The following is a 19,592-nucleotide window of genomic DNA, read 5'->3' as shown; positions in this document are numbered from 1 at the left end:
AAAAAGGACATTGAATTACTCGAGCGTGTCCAGAGAAGGGCAACGAAGGTGGTGAAGGGTCTGGAGCACATGTCGTACGAGGAGCGGCTGAGGGAACTGGGGGTGTTTAGTCTGGAGAAGAGGAGGCTGAGGGGAGACCTCATCGCCCTCTACAGCTACCTGAAAGGAGGTTGCAGAGAGCTGGGGATGAGCCTCTTTAACCAAGTAACAAGTGATAAGACAAGAGGGAATGGCCTCAAGTTGCACCAGGGAAGGTTTAGACTGGATATTAGGAAGTATTTCTTTACAGAACGGGTTGTTAGGTGTTGGAATGGGCTGCCCAGGGCAGTGGTGGAGTCCCCATCCCTGGAGGTGTTTAAGAGTCACATTGACATAGGGCTTAGTGATATGGTGTAGTTGGGATCTGTCAGTGCTAGGTTAACGGTTGGACTAGATGATCTTCAAGGTCTTTTCCAACCTAGATGATTCTGTGATTTAAGGAAGTAACAGTCTACATTTAAATGCTAACAGCAAACAGGGAAAAAATAAAATCCTCTGTTTTGCTGAAACATATCTGATCAATGAATTGAACTTGAATTTTTCCATTATGTTTAACTCATTATTCAGTGGTTTCTAACAGGTTTTGAATTACATGCTTTTTTTGCAAAAGCAAAAAAACCTAGTTATGTACTTTAGCGTCAAGCTTTAACCTGAAGTACAGAAGGGAGACTGAATACGTGATTTAGAAGAATTGCCAAGAGATTCTAAACATCAAATGACTACAGGAAAAAAAACCTGAAAGTCCACCAAAAGTACTGCAAACTGGGAATAGTGGGACAAAATACACTGTTGTACACACGGAGAAGGGCTCATAATTGCTCAGCATGGTAGGAAATATACATGGAGAAGTTGATAGGGAAGCCTCCATGGAAATAGCATCTCTACATGTGTGTTACTTAAAACTAATTTAGATTTAGAATTTAAAAACAAGAAGGTAAATACTGCTGGAGGCAACATTAGAATATCTTCACTCATCATTACACACTGAAAACCTGAGAAACAGTAATTCATCTTCGTTACTCTGGTACTATAGCAGAAAGGCATTGTTATCGGGGCCCAACAGTTAACAGTTTCTCTAAACTGCCAGTTGTGCTATCTAGGCTCTTCACTCCCCTTTTCTAAGAATAACTTCACCAGCCTCCTTTTGGCCTCCTCTTCCCATCTCGGCTAATTTCTAAAGACATTTACAAAACCTTAATTACTTATCACAGGACTCCACCACCTTGATGCAGTAAATATCCATTTAATCATCTCATATGAAATTAAAGAACTAATCACAAAATTATTTCTACATGTCCTTATAGCAGTGAAGCAATCTTGTTCTGAAGACAGTTAGCTAGAGTAGTAACTTTTCTTTGAAGCAGAGTGGGTTTTTTGTTGTTGCTGAGGGTACCCTTGGCTCTTTGAGCACTTCCTTAATTTGTCTTGTATAATTCAAGACAGCCTGGTTTCTGTTCTAACTTATATTACCGAAATTGTGGTTTCATGCATTTATCGTTTTCTGTTGGAATATTTAGTCTGTATGTGCCAAACTTCAGTGTTTTCCCTCTGTATAAGATAACATTTTTGTACTTCTTACGCAGTCCCTCTTTGGTGGTGATGCAGAAGCCTTTGATATAGCTGCAACCCATAAATCCATTCGCCCCAAATTAGATTTTCTTCCCCCAGGCACCTCAGCTGGTCTTTATACAGAATAGAGCCAAAGGGAAAAAAAAAAAAAAAACAAACGCAAACAAAAACCAACAAGGAGGTGATTTGCACTTGCAAACTGCAAGGAATTATAGATAATTATAAAAAAGTAAGACTATGGCCATCTGTATGTAAGAGCCTAGCCTCACTTCTCACTCACACAGATTACTTCCCAATTTTCTCTGTTAGTTGAAGCTGAGTCACTAAACATCCTCTGAATCTGTTTTGAGAGGAATTACAGATTAAGCAGTATTGCTGCATGTATTTTTCCTGTCAAATACCAGTGTGGACTAGTGTCTTCTGGCATTAGATTTCTTTTACTATCACATTTAATTATATGCACCACAACTTTAAAGGGAAAGTACACAAATTGCATACATTGTCTTTCTCATCCCAATTACTAAAAGATAAAATGAGTTTCAGCAGCTTTGGAGTTCTTGATTCATGACTTCCTACTGTGAGATGCTTTTATTCCAGTATAGTCATATAATTTCTTGCTCTCTGTGTGGAATAAAAGTAACAGGCTTCTCTAAAAATAACCTGCTTAATTTGTGGGCACATTGCACAGAATACAACTTGAATATTGTTTGAAATTACAGATTATAATGTGAAAAATAAATTTCAGCTGAAGTTTCTGAGCTTGGACCTCCTTTGAGCAGGAGGTGCACTAGATAACCTCCAAAGGTCCTTTCCAACATAAATTATTCTATGGTTCCTTGAGACTATTACGTAGATGTACCACTGCATAAGGAAAAAACCCAAAAACTTTAGACAGACAGATCAAAGGATTTTTTTTTTTTTTTGCAATGAGAGAATAATACAAAAAATATTTCATGTAATGGGGTAAAACAAATTAACAGTCAGAATCCAATATAACTGTTAAGCAGGTATTCTTTCCTTGGCAGTGCTGGGGTTGCCCTGGGGATTCTCCACCATAAGGGCTCCCAAGACTTAGCAAGGGACATCAGTTTACATACACATAAATCCTACATATTCATTAAGATTTCCTAGAAAGGGGTGTCTTATGATAATGAGTTCCCAGAATTCATTTGCATAATCTGAGCATGCATAGTGAAAATAGGGTGAGGGTCTTCGGTGGTCGAGGGAGGAAGTAAGTAGTCTTCTTCACAGTGTTTGCTAATTGACCCTCTCTCCAGAGCGTGCGCTGTGCAGTAAAGTCCAGGTGTCTCCCTCCTAAGTCAGCAAAATCAGTTTCCCTATAACAGGGTCTCTGTGTCTCTTCGTTCGAGCGCCCCTTATCTCATTCTAGGAGTTGCCCAAGTGTCCACTGAAGGCCTTGAGTCTGCTATCAGTGATTTACCTAGGGAGCCTAACGAGCATTTCAATCTTGCCTAAACAGACAGAGGGACCTAAGGAAACAGTTGAGGAGTCAGGAGTCCTTGAGAAACAAATGAAGCAAAACACAAGCAAAGCTTTCATAAATCACATCACAGTTTAGTCTTAATACTTGTTAGAAATTCATTTGTTTGAGCCCTTTCATTCCCTTTCAGGGGAATAACCAAAAAAGATATTTCTTTGATTATATTTTTTGATAATTGAGAACTAAGTATCTGATAATTCTTAAGGTTTCACAGTCATACATTTTGGGGTCTCACAAACTATTAGGAAATTGCATGAATTCACTATGTGTTATGAATTTACATATACCATATACTATAACTTAACTACTGTTCTTCCCTATACTTTTTTTTGTTCTTAGGAGTGTCATACTGAATCAGGAGTAGAATTTTACAGGATACCAGAATCTATAGCATTTTAAGCCAGGAAGCGAAAGACTTCTACTAATAAATTTTACAATATCTGAGGTAAAAAAATATTACGTACAGTTTATAAATTGTCAAATTGAGACATAGGTATTGAACAATAGTTCAAAGTTAAACAGTGACTCAACAGCCAAGAAAGAACAACTGAGTTATAAGACAAAGAGCCTCCAACCTATCTGTTTTTTCTTGCACAAGGTATTCATAGCCTTATTTCAATTACAGGGTGTTTTTCCTAAAACGCAAAAACCCAATTAAAAAGTAAAAATCAATTTACTACACTAATCAAAGTGATTTAATGGGAATTATTCCCTATACAAGCATAGTTTCTGTGCATGGCCGAATTGGGTTATGCAGCTCTTTAAAACTTGTTGGGGAAAATCCTACAAAAAAAATGGACCAGACGTTGTATCTACTTCAAAATAAATTTCCTACATAGGTAATGATTGGCAATATTATAACACTTATTTAAAACCTGCTTGCAATCCAAACTCTGATTAAGATAGCAACTCTCAAGCTGCCTTACTTACATAAATTGTTGGTACTTCACTGTTATAACAGAAGGAAAAATATTGTAAAATTTTACAGACAACTCCCTATTTCTACTACTCATACACTAGGATGAATATAGAGAAAACCTAATTGCTATTGTATTCCAAAACCTGAAAAATAAAGAAGCTCAAACAGAACAGAACCACTCCAATAACTTAAAATGTCTGAAAAAGTCTGGATTGCCAGTTTAAAAGCACACTTGCATAAATTTCCTAGCTATTGAGTAAACAGCATAACTAACCTGCTGTTAGCTATATATGCTCTGTCTAGGCCACATCCTACAAAACTTAAAATGTTAGCCAAGATTCAAGCTTAAACTATCACAAACGGATATCAACATGCAAATTTCTAGTATTTTCTGAAAATTAAATAAAATACACGGAATTATGGTCTAATTTAGTTAACAAATCTTCTCTACCCTCACTGCTACCAAAATCCCTCCTTCTTTGAGGTCCCAGGCATATAATCTACACTACCGTTTTTGTATAGAAGCCCCACCCTGTGATTAGCAAAACGCTTTACATATTGTGAACAGAAAAAGTAACATGAAATTTGGAGCTATGTTTTCCTTTTTACTTTAACTGTGCATCCAAACAGCAGCCTGCTCTTCGAGAGACAAATCTTGCCCCAATGTGAAAAATACTTAATGAAATCTCGAAACACATTGGTTTTGGTTTTTTGTAGTCTCTACCTCACTCACCCTGGCAAAGCTGTACCTCAAAGAAGCAGCATGAGGAGTAGCATTTTTGTTTTCACACACACAGGCTGGCACAGGCAGCAATAGAATCAACACGTGGACCTCGGGGTGCTGATGTGATGCTAATCTATCATTTTGAACTAAAGAGGAGCAGACGACATGCCTCTATATTAAAAAACATAAATAAGCGTTCGGTGGTGGGCCCGCAGGCAGTGGCAGCCCGGAGTAGGGAGGGTTCCACCAGCTGCAGCGGCGGTTTGCCGCGGCGTCGAAGCTTTCCGCTCGAAGGGGCGGGTTTGACTCAGAAATCCGAGAACACGCAGAGGGGCCCGGTGGAGAGGGGGGCGAAAGGCGGCCCCTTTTCGTCAGGCGGAGGTCTGCGCTACTGCCCGCGGAAGGACGCAGGGCGAGGCCGGGCCGTGTCAGCCGCTCGCAGCTTCCGCCTGAGGCAGCGCCGCGCGTTCTTCCCGCCGCGGCGGGGGAGGCGGTCGGTTGGGCGGAGCGGGAGACTGGTGTGAGGGAGAGAAGATGGCGGGGAAAGCGCGGGGCAAAGGGCAGGGGGTGGCTGGGGCGGGCGGCCAGCAGGGGCACTAGGAAATGGCTGCCGCGGGGCTGCGCCGTGTCCCCCGCGGGCTTTGCGGAGGGCGAGGAGCGGCCCCGGGGAGGGACTTGGTGCTGTGGAGGGTCGGGGCTGGCGCTGTGGCCTGAGGCGGCGGCGGGCTGCCTGGTGCCTGGGGAGGGCGGGGGCGCAGCCTGCGGGCCGGGAGCGTGTGGGCATCTGGAGGTGGGTGTCTGGGGCTGGCTCCTTAGCCGGTACTGGTGAGGGAGTCCGACAGGCTGGCATTGCGCTGGAGGAGGCAGATGATGGGCATGAACACTATTTCCTGGTTTTGTACATACATATATAAGAAAATACGTATTTGTGTATAAAAGACCTTATGGGGCAGTCAGTTTGCCAGCAGGCGCGGCCCAGCTGCTTTGGTTGTGCTGGGCCTGGTGCCCCTTAGACCTGCTAGGGAGCCCTGGCCGGCAGCTGGGAGGATGGTTCTGGAAAGCCACGTGCCCACAGGGCCACAGTCCTTCACTTAGGTGATTCCCGGGGAGGTCATCATTCATGAGGGCCTTTTTTTTAGGTTTGGGGGGGTATTCCTTGTTAAATATTGACATGTACTAAAATCTAGTTTTTAATAGAGGGTGGGAGAGTTGGAAATGCACTAATGGTTGTGACTAGTGCCACGTTGAATTATGTTTGCTTCCTTATAAATCCAGCACTAATAGCAAGGTTTAGCTCACAGTAAATCTAAAGCTAAGGCCTAGCAGAACATTTCCTCTTGCACAACATAGTAATTATTCAGATACTTCTTGCTGATTGTTACACTGTAGAAATTGTATTGAGCTGTACATACTCAAATCTAGATATGAAATAATCTTGAATTTTAAGATAAATGATAGAGACAAGAAAGCAGGCACCTGAGCGAGAAATTTTTTTCTGTTCTTGCCAGAAAAGCTAAGGAAGATTAAATATGTTGCAGTTGTGTAAACACTATGTAGGTGTGCTGGAGAGTGACAAACTATGAAACTTGCTTTTTTAATGATTGTATATGATTAATAATTGTTTGTTAAAAGGTTATTTACATCATTGTGTGGGGAGGGAGCAACTAGTGCTTAATTTTGCTAATTCCAATGTTTTCGTCATTCGATGAGTAGAACTGGGATCAGATCTATGCCTGCTTAATTGTTAATTGAACACCACTGAAAACAGCAGACACTGTAATTTAATATATGTATCAAGTACTTCAGAGAATAAGAGTTAACGTTTTTGCTTTAGCATTAGCAAAGTATTATGGATAAGAACTTTCAAGAAGAACAGTTTACAGGAATTATTACATTTACACCTCCTTTGTACAAACAACGCTACCAGTTCATTAAAGATTTAGTGGAGAAATACAAACCTAAGAAGGTTGGTATTTTTTGGTTTTTGTACGTTACAAATTTGAAAAAAGTTAACATTAGGTATCTCAGGAAGACAGGAAATGTGTAAGATAGCCTGCTGGCCTAATTACGAAACAACAGTAGTGGAGGAGCTATTGTTAAACTGAATTGCTTTAGCAGACACTTGATGATTGTGTTTTGATTTTCAGGGGTGCGTATAATTAATGTTAATTGATGGGAAGAGGGGAGAGTCTAAACAAGAAAAATGCCTTAGCCTGGTTTGGAGAGTGGGTGGCATTCTGGTTTTAATTTCATGCTGAGGATTTTGGTTCAAGCTGCTTTCATCATAGTTTGGTTTTGCTTTCTAGAGCTGTTAGTTCTGTACATGGTATCAGGTTTACTTCATTATTCCCATGGATGTTCGCAGATGAGACAACATTAAGAGTGTGGGATTATGTGAGGCTAGCTCTCCTCCACTTTCTTAAGGTCTTGTCGCCCCTTCCTGCTTCCTCCCTCCCCATTATACCAGGGCTCTTGTTTCGATACCCATTTTGAAAAGGTAAATTATTTAAGTAGTGTTGTGTAATGTTTGTTCTTTTCTAATATGTCCTCCCCGCTCGGCATCTCCTCCCAAAATGCAAAAAGTTGAGAAATACCTCTGTCTTCAGTGTTTAATTCTGAAACGGATGTTAATGTCTTAAGGAGCATGCAAAAAAATTATGAGAAAGGCACCTGCAGTGCAGTCACATAATCATACTTTAGTAGCTAATAAAAATCTAATCCTGTCTATGAGGTCATGGCACTATAATCTGCTTTTAAATAGAGAGTATTCAGGAGTGTTGCATCTGTATTTAAAGGTTTGAATTTTCTGATTTAGTATGTAAAATGGGTGGTGGTGGTGTGTGTGTTAAACTTCGTTTACCCACAGGGTAGAGGTAAGTGGAATAGAAGCACTTCAGGATTTTCACACTGAGAACCCAGCGGTGTGCTTCAACCTTGACTTAGCCTGAGAAAGAACAGTGGGGTTTGGTTTGTGTTCTCAACTACTTGCCAAGCTTACAGGAAAGGATATCGATTATATATTTGACTTTGTGGTCTGAATATGCTCAGCCTTTCCCACTTAAATGTTAGACTGAGCCTGTAAACTTGTTTTATGCAGATCCTTTGCTGCTAACCTGGCTGCCGCTGAGCCTATTCTCAGTGTTTTGGATGGAGAGTAGTCCAGTGAAAAGCAGTGGTGAATGTGAAAATTGCCACAGCTTTAATGCTTAAAATCCTACCATACTGTTATTTGAGGGAATATGCCTTCATGTAGAAGAGATTCTTCAGAGTCAGTGGGATGTTCTGCATGTACTTGTTTAGTGCTGTAATAACAAAGGGTTATTCCATTTAAAACATCTTGTAGGATCTTCATATGCCTTTCTAAAAGAATTTTCAAATGTATGTCTATCCTGCTTGCAACTGTAAATTTTAGTTATGATTGTGAAATGTTGTATCATTAAGAAGTTGTCTTCACATAAATAGGGAATTTTTGTTTTATGAAAGTCTCTGAAATTGCTTGGAAATATGCAGCATTTACATATTGTTTAATATCTGATTTACAGGTGGCTGATTTAGGATGTGCTGACTGCACGCTTCTCTGGATGCTGAAATTCTGTAGTTGCATTGAAGTGTTAGCTGGGCTAGATATCTGTGCAAGTGTAATGAAAGAGAAAATGTAAGCTCTTGCATTGTGTTAATTTAAGGTTTGTGTTTGGCTTGACCTAGTGGCATGCTACATCATTTCTTGTAAAGAATTTTAAAATGATGATAAATGCAGAAATACCAGCTTGGCAAATGAAGAGCCCTCCATTGTTGTTAATTACTCACATTGCAGCTGTGTCTGGGGACTACTGGGCTTGTAGATGCCCATAATATCACCTAATGTAGCAAAGGTCCAAGTCATGGAATGGCCCTGAAAGTATGTACATCTAAGTAATACACTGTTTCTAAAGGTACTAATACCTTGTATTAGTAGTGTCTATGCTCATACATGACATTATGCAGTATGCAAATCTGATCTTTTTGGAATGTGCTTGTAACTTAGTCACTGTAGTGGGGACTTCATTCTTGTTAATCCTTTTGAAATGGGAAGGTTAGCTCAGTGTTTTGTGTCTGGCTTAGGAGGCTCTAAAATGTGACGTTTATGTGACCGTTGAAGCATGGGTCGGACTGTGGAGGAACACTGAAGTCTCTCTCTTGAAAGTTGATTAATATGGTTTCAATTAATATGTAGGATCTAGATGCTGACGCTATCACTTGCTCTTTCTCAAGAGTGAAGGAAAGTAGCCTTTTATTATATTTAATGTTTATTGTGTGTTTTGTCTGATGCAGTATTTCAGAATGAAATTGGCAGATATGTTTTAGCTCTCAGTATTTTATTTGGAAAAAATAGGTTAATATGCTTGCCTAATAACTTCCCCAAGAACTCTGTAAAAAGCATGTCTAAGCCAGACACTGTGTGTCTAGAGTTGAGCTACTGTCAGAATTTACAAGCAGCTTTCCAAATGGCTTGAGAGTATAGTGGAAATCTTGGTAAACATGAAGGATGACTTCTGGTTTAACTCCTCTGCTCTTTCTGTCCTATCGTGGATAATCATAAAAAGTTTTGTACTGGAAATTTTTTTTATCCCTGTAAAATAGTTAACCTTTTTGAGATTTACAAGCTATGTAGGTTGTTAGCTAGTTCAGTTACGTGCACAATTTATCTTCTCCTAAGGCCCTTTTATGACATTGTGGTTTTAATACTTTTGTAGGCATAGGCTGTCTCCTCTTCCTGTTGATTACTTGCAACCACCTGAAAGATCCCTGACTGTTACATTGCATCATGGTTCAGTTGCCCATAAGGATCCTTGCATGCTTGGTTTTGACTTGGTAACGTGTATTGAACTGTGAGTATTAGGCCAACATACTATGTTGTTCTAAGTTCATTAGGGCTTGGTTTGGAATTTCATCCATACTCTAAATGGGCTTGATCAAACCTTTCAAGCAGAAGAGTAACAGAATGTGGCATATTCTAACTTGTGCTTAAATTAACCATACTAAGAAATTGAAGGCGTGCTAGCTTATGGTGGAAAAAGGATATTGCTGAAAAAGTACAAATTGCAAGAGGAAATTTTTCGCAGACCAAAAACCTCTAAGCTGCCACTCAGCCACAGTGCCAGTGCTAATATTGCAGAGCTAGGCTTAAAATTACAAGGTACAGATAACAGGTTTGGGGTTTTTTTGACTGGTTAAGAAGCTTAAAATATAGTAGGGTGTTTTTAAAGACCAACATAAACTTGTCCTTTACAGAATAGAGCACCTGGAAGAATCAGAACTAAAGAAGTTTCCTGAAGTGGTGTTTGGTTTCATGGCTCCAAGCATAGTTGTGATCAGTACTCCAAATTCTGAATTTAACCCTTTGCTTCCAGGAGTGACATTATTCAGGCATCCAGACCACAAGTTTGAGTGGAACCGTGTGCAGTTTCAAAGCTGGTAAGTTTACTGAACATCATATGCAGACAGCTTTGGGTGTTCAGTAGTGTGAGAAAGGAACAGCTATACATTTTCAGAATGGCTTGTGTTTGTGGTTTGTTGTCAGTGGAGTTTCACACCTAAGGATTTGGTGAAACATTGGTGTTATAAGTAGTTAAGCATGCTCTGTGGGTTTTGCATTTTATTATGGATGTTGGCTTGCTTTTACTTGAACTGCTCTGCAAAAAATACTTAAAACTTTTACTTTCCTTTTTATATATCTTTATTACAATTAATGTATTTGAAGTGTAAGGTTTTGATTAACTTTTTCACATAATAATACCCTGCTATAGAAATGCTTCATGAAAACTCTAAGAAATGTGTTCACTATGTATGGTGTGTAATTAAAGCACTCAATTAGTCCAGACCTTTCTGTAGGTGTATGCAAGCAGATTTCTTAAATAATCACAGTAGCAGAGCATGTTAAGTAAAGTTAAGGATAGTTTAGTGGGTCATGGCACAATGAAAGATTTTGTACAAAACATGTCTACATGAGAGAGTTGCATGAGATGTATCTTACCCTAATTTAATCAGTAGATGTAATAAAAACAAAACAGGGAGTGGGATATATATCCTGTGGTAATATTCAACCATCAGTAAATAATGTAAGAAAATATATGGTACAGTAAAGGATGCTATACCTCAATATCCAACTATTGGTCAGAAATTGTATCTTGGAAAATTTGCCCCTTAAATTAGGTTGTTTCTGCCCTAGACTTTAAAGTATGCAGTGATTCTTTTGAGTATATAGTTTTGCAAAGCTTGAGGCATATATTTTTTCCCTAAATAATGATACTAAAACCTGCCTGCATTATTAGCTGAAGGGTGAATACCTTAGAGACCATTTATATCATCATAGCATCAGAATGGTTTGGGTTGGAAGGACCTTAAAGCTCATCTAGTTCCAATCCCCCTGCCATGGGCAGGGACACCTTCCACTAGACCAGGTTGCTCAAAGCCCCGTCCAACCTGGCCTTGAACACTGCCAGGGAGGGGGCAGCCACAGCTTCTCTGGGCAACCTGTTCCAGTGCCTCACCACCCTCACAGTAAAGAATTTCTTCCTTGGCTCTAATCTAAGTCTACCCTCTTTCAGTTTAAAACTGTACCCCTCATCCTATCCCTACACTCCCTGATAAAGAGTCCCTCCCCTTCTCTCCTGTAGCCCCCTTTAGGTACTAGAAGGCCACTAGAAGGTCTCCCCAGAGCCTTCTCTTCTCCAGGCTGAACAACCCCAACTCTCTCAGCTGGTCCTCGTGGGGGAGGTGCTCCAGCCCCCTGATCATCTTTGTGGCCTCCTCTGGACCTGCTCAAGCAGGTCTGTGTCCTTCTTAGGTTGCGGGTCCCAGAGCCCCCAGGACATAAGACTCCAGGTGGGGTCTCATGAGAGTGTAGTAGAGGGGGAGAATCCTCTCCCTCGACCTGCTGGCCACACTTCTCTTGATGCAGCCCAGGACACGGTTGGCTTTTTGATCTGTGAGCGCACATTGCTGGCTCATAGTCAGTTTTCCATCCACTAGTACCCCCAAGTCCTTCTCCACTGAGCTGCTCTCAATCCACTCATCGCCCAGCCTGTATTTGCTTGGGATTGCCCCAGCCCATGTGTAGGACCTTGCACTTGGCCTTGTTGAACTTCATGAGGTTTTCACAGGCCCACCTCTTAAATTTAGATTCTGGTTTTGGATATATGTGAATTAAAAATATTGGAATCACTGAAGGAATGGTATTTTTTGAGCTGCAAACGTGAGAAAGTCTTTGTGTTATGAAATAGAAGTATGGCAATAATATCTAAAATTGAGATACTAATTTAGTTTACTACTTTTTCATAGAGAATGATGCAGGTAGGTAGTGCCTTTTTTGTTCCCTGCCCCATCACTTTTCACACTGGCTGATGTACAGTACTACAAGATTGGTTTTCATTTAGATGTCACATACATTGTTATAACCTTGATTAGGTAGACTATACATTTACAAAAACCTCACCTTTTTTTATTCTGTTAACTGGTCTCTTGCAGTTTTGGGGTCTGTTTTATTTTGGGGTCTGTCTAACTTTGTTCTCTGAAGTTGGTAGTTTTTAGCTCACTTTCAATGCAGTAGAGACAGTGAGTAAGCAACTGAACATGTATGGCCTATGCAGATATTTTAGAAATAACAGTAATGTTTGGTTGCCTAAATTACCCAATACTAAATGATTTGGACTGTAGTAGGCATATGATAACAGCTCTGATTGAGCAAGTTTTGCACTGCTTATCTTCAGGCGTGTGAGTATTATTAGAGAAATTATGCTCAAGCATTCACATGCTCAGGGTCTTGCTTCTGTTAGAGAATGCATCTATCACATTGAAAGATTAATATTTAGTATGATCAGAATAATTTGTCTTTCTTAGGGCTCTAGAGATTGCTAGACACTATGGTTACTCCGTGGAATTTACTGGCGTAGGGCACCCACCGACAGGAATGGAGAATGTTGGGTTTTGTACCCAAATAGGTGTGTTTGTTAGAAAATATACTCAAACCAGTGAATCTGCTCAGTCTGAGACACCCACTGAAGGAGTTTACAAAATGGTAAGTATTGTTTTCTTCTTTTAGGAGGCTGAATAAAGAGTAAAATTTTCTGTGACCTGCCTGTGAGGGTATTCTTACTATGGTCTACAATTGCTAGCCAGTTGTATCTCTGATTAACACACATCAAGAATCTAAGTCTGTGATCTGTGTTTCTAATTGTATAAAGGCCTTTAACTTTTAGGTTATTTGCTAAATAGCAATATGGATAATCATTTTAACATACTGTTATCCTTAGAATGAAAAATCTCCTTTGTGCCATATATACTGTGACACTATTTTTATAATTGTTCCTCTAATAATTTGCTTTTTCATCATGTGGTTGGTGGCACTGACACACATTTTTCAGTTACATAAAAAATAAAAAGCATAAAAAGGATTTCTAACAGTGTATGTTTTGAAGAACTGCACAGTCTTGTCAGATACATTATCAGAAGGAAGGCATTTCCCAGAAATTGGGTTGACAGGACCTGTTTTGTGTGGTTTGCCTTACTCAGTAGCATTTGATGTTACACCCTAATCTCAGTGTTTTCAGGTAGCCAGTTGTGTTTTTTTTCAGAGACATGAGATCTTGCTAGGTACCCCGTTCCCCAGTGGTGCACATTAGACCTTTTGGTTTTTAGCACTAAATGGCTTTCACTTTACAAAAATATCTGAGGTTATCTAAAGTACTCTGCTCTGTTGCAGTGTGTCACACTGACAGAGCCTAATGTCTGTGCCATGTGGTTATAAATCAAAGGACATGTTTTTCAAAGATAACATGAAGTAATAATGCAAAAAGAAATATATTGGGGGTTTTTAATCTTATGAGGCCTTAAATTATTTGTTTCAGTGAACATATTCTTTCACTTCCTCATTTAAAGATGCATATATATGTTCAAGTGACTTGCGACCTGTCTTCTATAGTTTCCAAGCTATAAAGACATTATACATTTGAAATTTCACCTGTCATCTACTGCCCTTAATGGAATCATGAAGTGCTCTTTAATGCTCAGCAAATTTGAAAATATGCCTTGGTGACTGATGTGTACTAGAAACTGCTTTCATTATCTTCTGTTTCAGGGTCATTATGGAGGGAGTTTTGAGATCAGTATCCTTTGTGTTTAAACAAGAGTGTTGTATCTCATGTGTTTCTTATCAAACCTGGACTATCAAATTTTTATTTTATTATGTAACTATGGCAATAAGTCAGCATTTCAAGATGTAATCAGAAAGTAAGAAGTAATGGGTATAGACTGGAACTTCAGTGATAGTGTGTTGGTATAAAGCACTTCCTAGGAAACTAAGTGGGAATGAGATTGCCTGGTTTCCTTAATTGTCTTGGAGTATAGCTCAGTGTAGAGCACACTACAGGTTCACAGATTTTGATGTCCCAAATTATTTCTGAGCATTCTCTGCATCTGTGAGAGCACATTTAATGCTTACTCTGAAAGCACAATGAAAGAGATAGCTGCAGTCCCAGTTTCCAGAGGACAGTTCAAAAGTAGTTTAGAATCTCTGTAGCTCTGAAACTGTCACCAGAGCCTGATGATGAGTACTGTGGGAAGTGAGAGAATGATGAAAAAGACTTAAGGAATTGCAGGGCTTCACCTTGCCTGATCTACAAATATAGCTTGCCGATATAAGCCTGATTTTTTTGAAGTTCCCTTAATTTACCTAATTGCCATTGTAGCTGTAATACATAAAATCAAGTCATATTGTCTAGTTTTTCTGTTATCTGAAAATGTTTAATAAGCAAAACAGGATTGAATCAGAAATTGTGTTCACGTTTTAGAAGCTCTTTTTGACAAGCAAATGTTAAAATCTGAGCCTATGATAATGATAAATATTTTGTGTTCTTCTATGTTGTAAAGGTCTTCAGAGCAGTGTATCCAAGTCTTAAAGATGAGAAGTACCTGCAGAATGCAGTGGTCAGTGAAGTTATTTTCACAGCACAAATCATTAAGCGACGTCTGCTGGACCGTTTAATGTCAGAACATGAGGAGTATAATGATGATACTACTGAGAGAAAATCCAAATTCCAACCTTTAATGAACTGTTTTTCAGAAGATCTTGGAAAACTGGTGGTTGAAAAAAGCATGGAACCTTTTGTCAAGGGAAGAGTGGTTTATATACCTCTTACAACAATCTTTTCTTTTCCCAAAGTGATTCAACTTTGTGGTACCTTTGAGAAATTATGCAAGCTTATTGCTGGCAAGGTCACACTGAGCAGTGATGGTTCTGCCGTGATGTTCAATACTGAACATGAACACGAAGAGAATTAGGTCACAGATTTCTCATACAAAGTTCAGTTAAAGTAATAAAAGTGGTTTTTTAGTAGCTGTCAAATGGTGTGTTCTGTGTGCTAACTAGAACTACAAAATCTTTTCTAAACCTTTCACTATTTATCCATCAGCACCTCTCCCATTTAGTGAAGATGAGTGCTTCTGACAAAGATCACAGTAACTCCTAAGGTTTTGAAGTAGAGCATCAGGGGCTAAAAGGAAAGAATTCATTCCTGTGAAGAGAAATTTTAAGTGGTTTTGTTTGGTTTTTATTACCATATTATAGCTATCATGACTAGATTCTTTTGGTAATCTTTTTTTAGCTCCAAGGATAGCTGATGATAACACAGAACTATGTTATGCTGAATAATATGAGTCAGCCATAGGTTTAAGGCAAGTTTTTTCTTAATAGAGTAAAATTTATAGATGCCTTTTTTTCAAGAAGAGCACATATTCAGCCTTTGTGAAAACCAAATATTGTTCCAGATAAATTGGAATATGCCACAAACATTTGTAGCTCAGTAATTTCAGTACTGGGGAAGAGTGTCATGATGTTGGACATAAGGTGGGGGAAAAAAATGTAGATTTAGCCCTATTGTTTTATCCAGTTTCTTGATAACTGCTGCTTGGGAAATAACTTGCATCCTGTAACTTTTCAGAAGTTGAATTTAATTAATTTGAAACTGGTATCTTTGTGTTTTGAAAAAAAAAAATCTGTCATTGTGAATTCTAACCTGGCCCCAGTGTACCTGAAAAAATGTTCTGTGTGTTCATGTGCAGCTGTTGTCCAAAAAGTCTTAACAGAATGAAAAGCAGAGGTGTTCTAGATAGTAGAGATTACTGGCTTGGCCAAAATGACTCTTTCTTAAGTAGAGCTGAATTGTATGTGTAAATGCATAGTGATCGAGTGTTAGACAATGGACTGATGAAGACAAATTTTTAAGGATGCACAAGATTGGCTTGTTCATACAGGATTAATGAAGCAACACACTGCAGTTGTCTAAGCTTCTTTGTATACACAGATTTTTTAACCAACAATTTTAATACCTCAACTGAGTATTTCTTACAAGTAATGAGATGGTTAAAAGCCCTCATTCTGTGTATGTTTCACAATGTCAATTGGCATCTCTGAGCTAATATTTTCAGAACTGACTTCATGTTTGTGAAACATGAAAGTTTCACAACTTTCTGAAGATAAACTGTGAACTTGCCATAGTATGTTAAAAAATATGTAAAGTTCTAAATTGGTAAATATTATTTGGACACTAAGCAGCATAGCTGTTTGAGAGTAGCATTGGTTTCTTATGAGGAAATACCTTTGCAGTTCACTGCATGGTTTACTATCGTTATAAGATTTTTGGACCACGGAACTTCTTCCTGTGTTGTTTCTTCTTGAAACATTATGTATTTAGTGTACTTTAGAGCATGAACACTTTAAAATGATGAAAAGGGAAGAGAAGGAGGACCTGTCACATTTTGAATGATACTTGCCTTGAATTTTGTATTCCAGTAACATTTAATTACAGGAATGTCTTGTGAACAGATAAAACTGTATAGGAATACGTTTGCTTTTCTTCAAAACATTATACTCTTAAGGCTTTGTAGCTACACTTGGAAAATGGTTTATGTGAATATTTGGTGGATTGATGTGAAGGGGCCTAAACAGTAATCCACTTTTTAAGGGGTTTGCGGACCCTTTCCCCCCTCTTTGTTGCAGGGTTTAGTTTTTAATGATAGCTAGAGCAAATACCAATTCTTACATTCTTGTTTATGCCTTTCCAGGAAAAACTACAGATGTTTGGCCCTAGGTGTTCACAGTGTTACATGCACTGAAGCAGCTATTACATATCGTATACAGAAGTGCTATTTAGAATATATATATTTTAATTGAGACTGCTAGTTTTACTAAAACAAGCTATGCTATTTTGTGTGTCAGCTTTCCAGGTTTCCACTGACTTAATTTTAATTAAGATTTTCTTTAAAGTACTGAAGTAACAGTCTTTTCAGGAGCGGTTAAACCCTTTCACAGGATTCACTGTGCATAGCTCTTCATTATCAGGTTGGTCTTTTGATTATAAACGTGGTATTTATTGTGTCCTGCTTAAACCTGCAGTTAGAAACTAAGATCAGTTCTGATGTCTCAAGGCAGGATGCTGAAAGGAAGTTTATGAAGTTTTAGGCTGCATGTGGCAATATCACTGACCAGGAGATGGCACACATATCTCAGAACAGATCAACCTTAGGTTGTTCACAACTGTAAAATCCAGTTAAAGTAGATTTACTAAAAAAACCAAAAAAACCCCAAACAGCAGAAAAACAGTGCATTATTCTGAGTGTAAGGGAACTAACTTGGTAGCTTTTGAGCAAGTTAGTAGGGATTGATTATGGTCAGAATAGCTGAACAGAATGTTTCCGATCAGTGTTTTAAATTAATAACAAAGTAAGGAAATGGTATAAATAAATTCTAAAAATATCCCCTCACTTATTTTAATAAATAAAACCCAACTGCCTAACTGTGAGAGCCAGAGGAGTTAATTGTCTCTCCCTGCAGAGATTTCTCAAACAAATAGATCTTGCAGCTAATAAACTTGTGATGTGTTTCAGTCCTGTCTTCCCTGGGTTTCCTTGGGATTAGGCTCTATTCCATGCTTGTTGTCATTATGTTGATAAATGAGGTTTCGATCATTCAGTTACAGCTGGGTTATGTGTAGTTCATAAAGGTTAGTTGTTGGAATGTTTTTGGCTTTCTATTTAAACTGAGTAGAAGAAACATAGGAAGGGGCTTCTGAAATGACAGAATTCTTATGCAGAAGTCCTTTGCAGTTTCTTCCTCATTCACAAAACAAACACATTTTAATGCAGTCCTGTATGCAGGCTGTTCACTGGGAGCATCACCAAATTAAAATGCACTGACACTAGCATATACTCAAATGAGGATACTGGTGAAGCATTAGTAGGTCATAAGAGAAGGCAATTGAAAAAGAAACCCAGAAAACTAGTGCTGCCTTTACAAGTTTATGAACAATTTTAGCCGTGATTGGAAGGACAGTGCATACAACTCTGAACTTGGGCAAAGCTTTGCTAGCATGTGCAGATTTCCCTTCGCGTTAAAAGAGAAGTAAACCAGTTACTTAATTTCTAGTTTTTAACAAGAAAGCAACAAAATGAAAATAACCTGTCTTACAGAGATGTTAACGAATGTATTAAGATGCATTTGCCTTTCCCCTTCTTGTTGGCAGATCCTCCTCTGAGTCTGTACAGGGAATTGAATCCACTAGTCTGTCATGGAAACTTAGAGTGGTGCAACAGGTGGGAAGAGGAGAGCAGACAAGAATGAGCATTTGGGTAGGGAGAAGGTAGAACTACTTATTTTGCCTCAATTATAGAAAATAGCTTTTTCCTATGCTAATCTTCATCTATGTTGTTTTCCCATGTCAGAAGGTCCATAAAATGCACCTAATGTTCAGTAACAGCATTCAAAGTTCTGGTGTTTCACATGCTCTTTTCTGTAGTAGTAAAGGAAAAATCTCTTCCCATACCACAATAATGGTTTTGCCTTCCTATATTACATGTGTTTAACAGTGGTGCATAGGCTTATTTTCATTCCTGAAATGTTTTCCTTGCAGATTAAAGAACTGTGTCTAAATGACACATTTTCCTTACAACATACATGTCACTGAATCAGTGTGAAAACACATAGAAAAAGTAAAGCATTTTTAAAAAAGTAGAAAAAAAACAAGTAGAAAAAGCAAAGGATTTTCAAAAATCCCATAGTCATTATATTTGCAGCTGCTGGTATTCAGTAAAGTAACTAGCATCTATGAATGTTTTATGTATGTGCATGTATACTTCATATTTGAGAGAACTCTCCATTGTGAGTTCCTTAACTGGAGGATTTGTTTGCTGATGAGACTGGCCTTTTATTCTATAAGAAAACTGTTGATTCATAAAACCAGAAGAGAGACAACAAAGCACAAAAATTCTAGGATATTCTGCTGAAATCTTGAAAAATTGTCTTCCTTTTGGAATTCAAAGACAGCTGAGTCTGGAGTTGGTTATACATGGTACTGTTACTTCTCTTAATCCTTGCTATACAATTGATTACTCAACTGATCCAAGTGTCAAATTGTTTACCAATCTAGCTTTTTTAATGTAAGAACAGATGCTTGCTGAAGTACCAAACAGCTTGGTTATTTTGAATGTATTGATGAGAAGAAATACATACCCCATGTAGTTTTGTTAGAAGAATAAGAAGGTAATTTACGAAGTTATACAAACTGTATGAGAAGTTCAAGTAGAAAGTCTTTACACTCAACTGAGGAGGATTCATTTTGTCATTTGCAAGGTGAGGAGGGACTATACACAGTGCCCACTTTCCCCAAGTACTGCTAGTGTGGAGTCTGTTTAATAATTAACCTACATACATGCATCACACTACAAAATTAATTTTTCATTTGCTTAAGACTGACATTACTTTTCTTCTCCAGGAGACAGATAAATAACTATGTACTAATAATGGTGCC

The 19,592-nt window shown here is 38.6% G+C and overlaps 1 protein-coding gene across 3 annotated transcripts; it reads left to right on the top strand.

The window, feature by feature from the left end:
* The first annotated feature begins 5,245 nt into the window (after nt 1–5,245).
* Nucleotides 5,246–15,133, top strand: HENMT1 (HEN methyltransferase 1). Of its 3 annotated transcripts, none has more exons than XM_074876686.1 (7): nt 5,246–5,272; nt 6,587–6,718; nt 8,295–8,407; nt 9,486–9,620; nt 10,024–10,206; nt 12,631–12,808; nt 14,659–15,133. In XM_074876686.1, the coding sequence occupies exons 2-7, from the start codon at nt 6,602–6,604 to the stop codon at nt 15,067–15,069; spliced, it is 1,137 nt and encodes a 378-aa protein (XP_074732787.1). In that variant the 5' UTR covers nt 5,246–5,272; nt 6,587–6,601; the 3' UTR covers nt 15,070–15,133. The 3 variants fall into 3 exon arrangements, with proteins under 3 accessions (XP_074732787.1, XP_074732786.1, XP_074732788.1); XM_074876685.1 differs by lacking the exon at nt 5,246–5,272 and adding an exon at nt 5,339–5,847; XM_074876687.1 differs by lacking the exons at nt 5,246–5,272; nt 9,486–9,620 and having other exon boundaries at nt 5,856–6,718.
* The last annotated feature ends 4,459 nt before the right edge of the window (nt 15,134–19,592 follow it).

This window comes from Strix uralensis, chromosome 8, assembly GCF_047716275.1.
Source record: "Strix uralensis isolate ZFMK-TIS-50842 chromosome 8, bStrUra1, whole genome shotgun sequence".
NCBI classification, from domain to species: Eukaryota; Metazoa; Chordata; class Aves; order Strigiformes; family Strigidae; genus Strix; species Strix uralensis.
The sequence above is the reverse complement of the archived record's forward strand: the minus strand, read 5'-3'. Positions and strand labels throughout refer to the sequence as shown.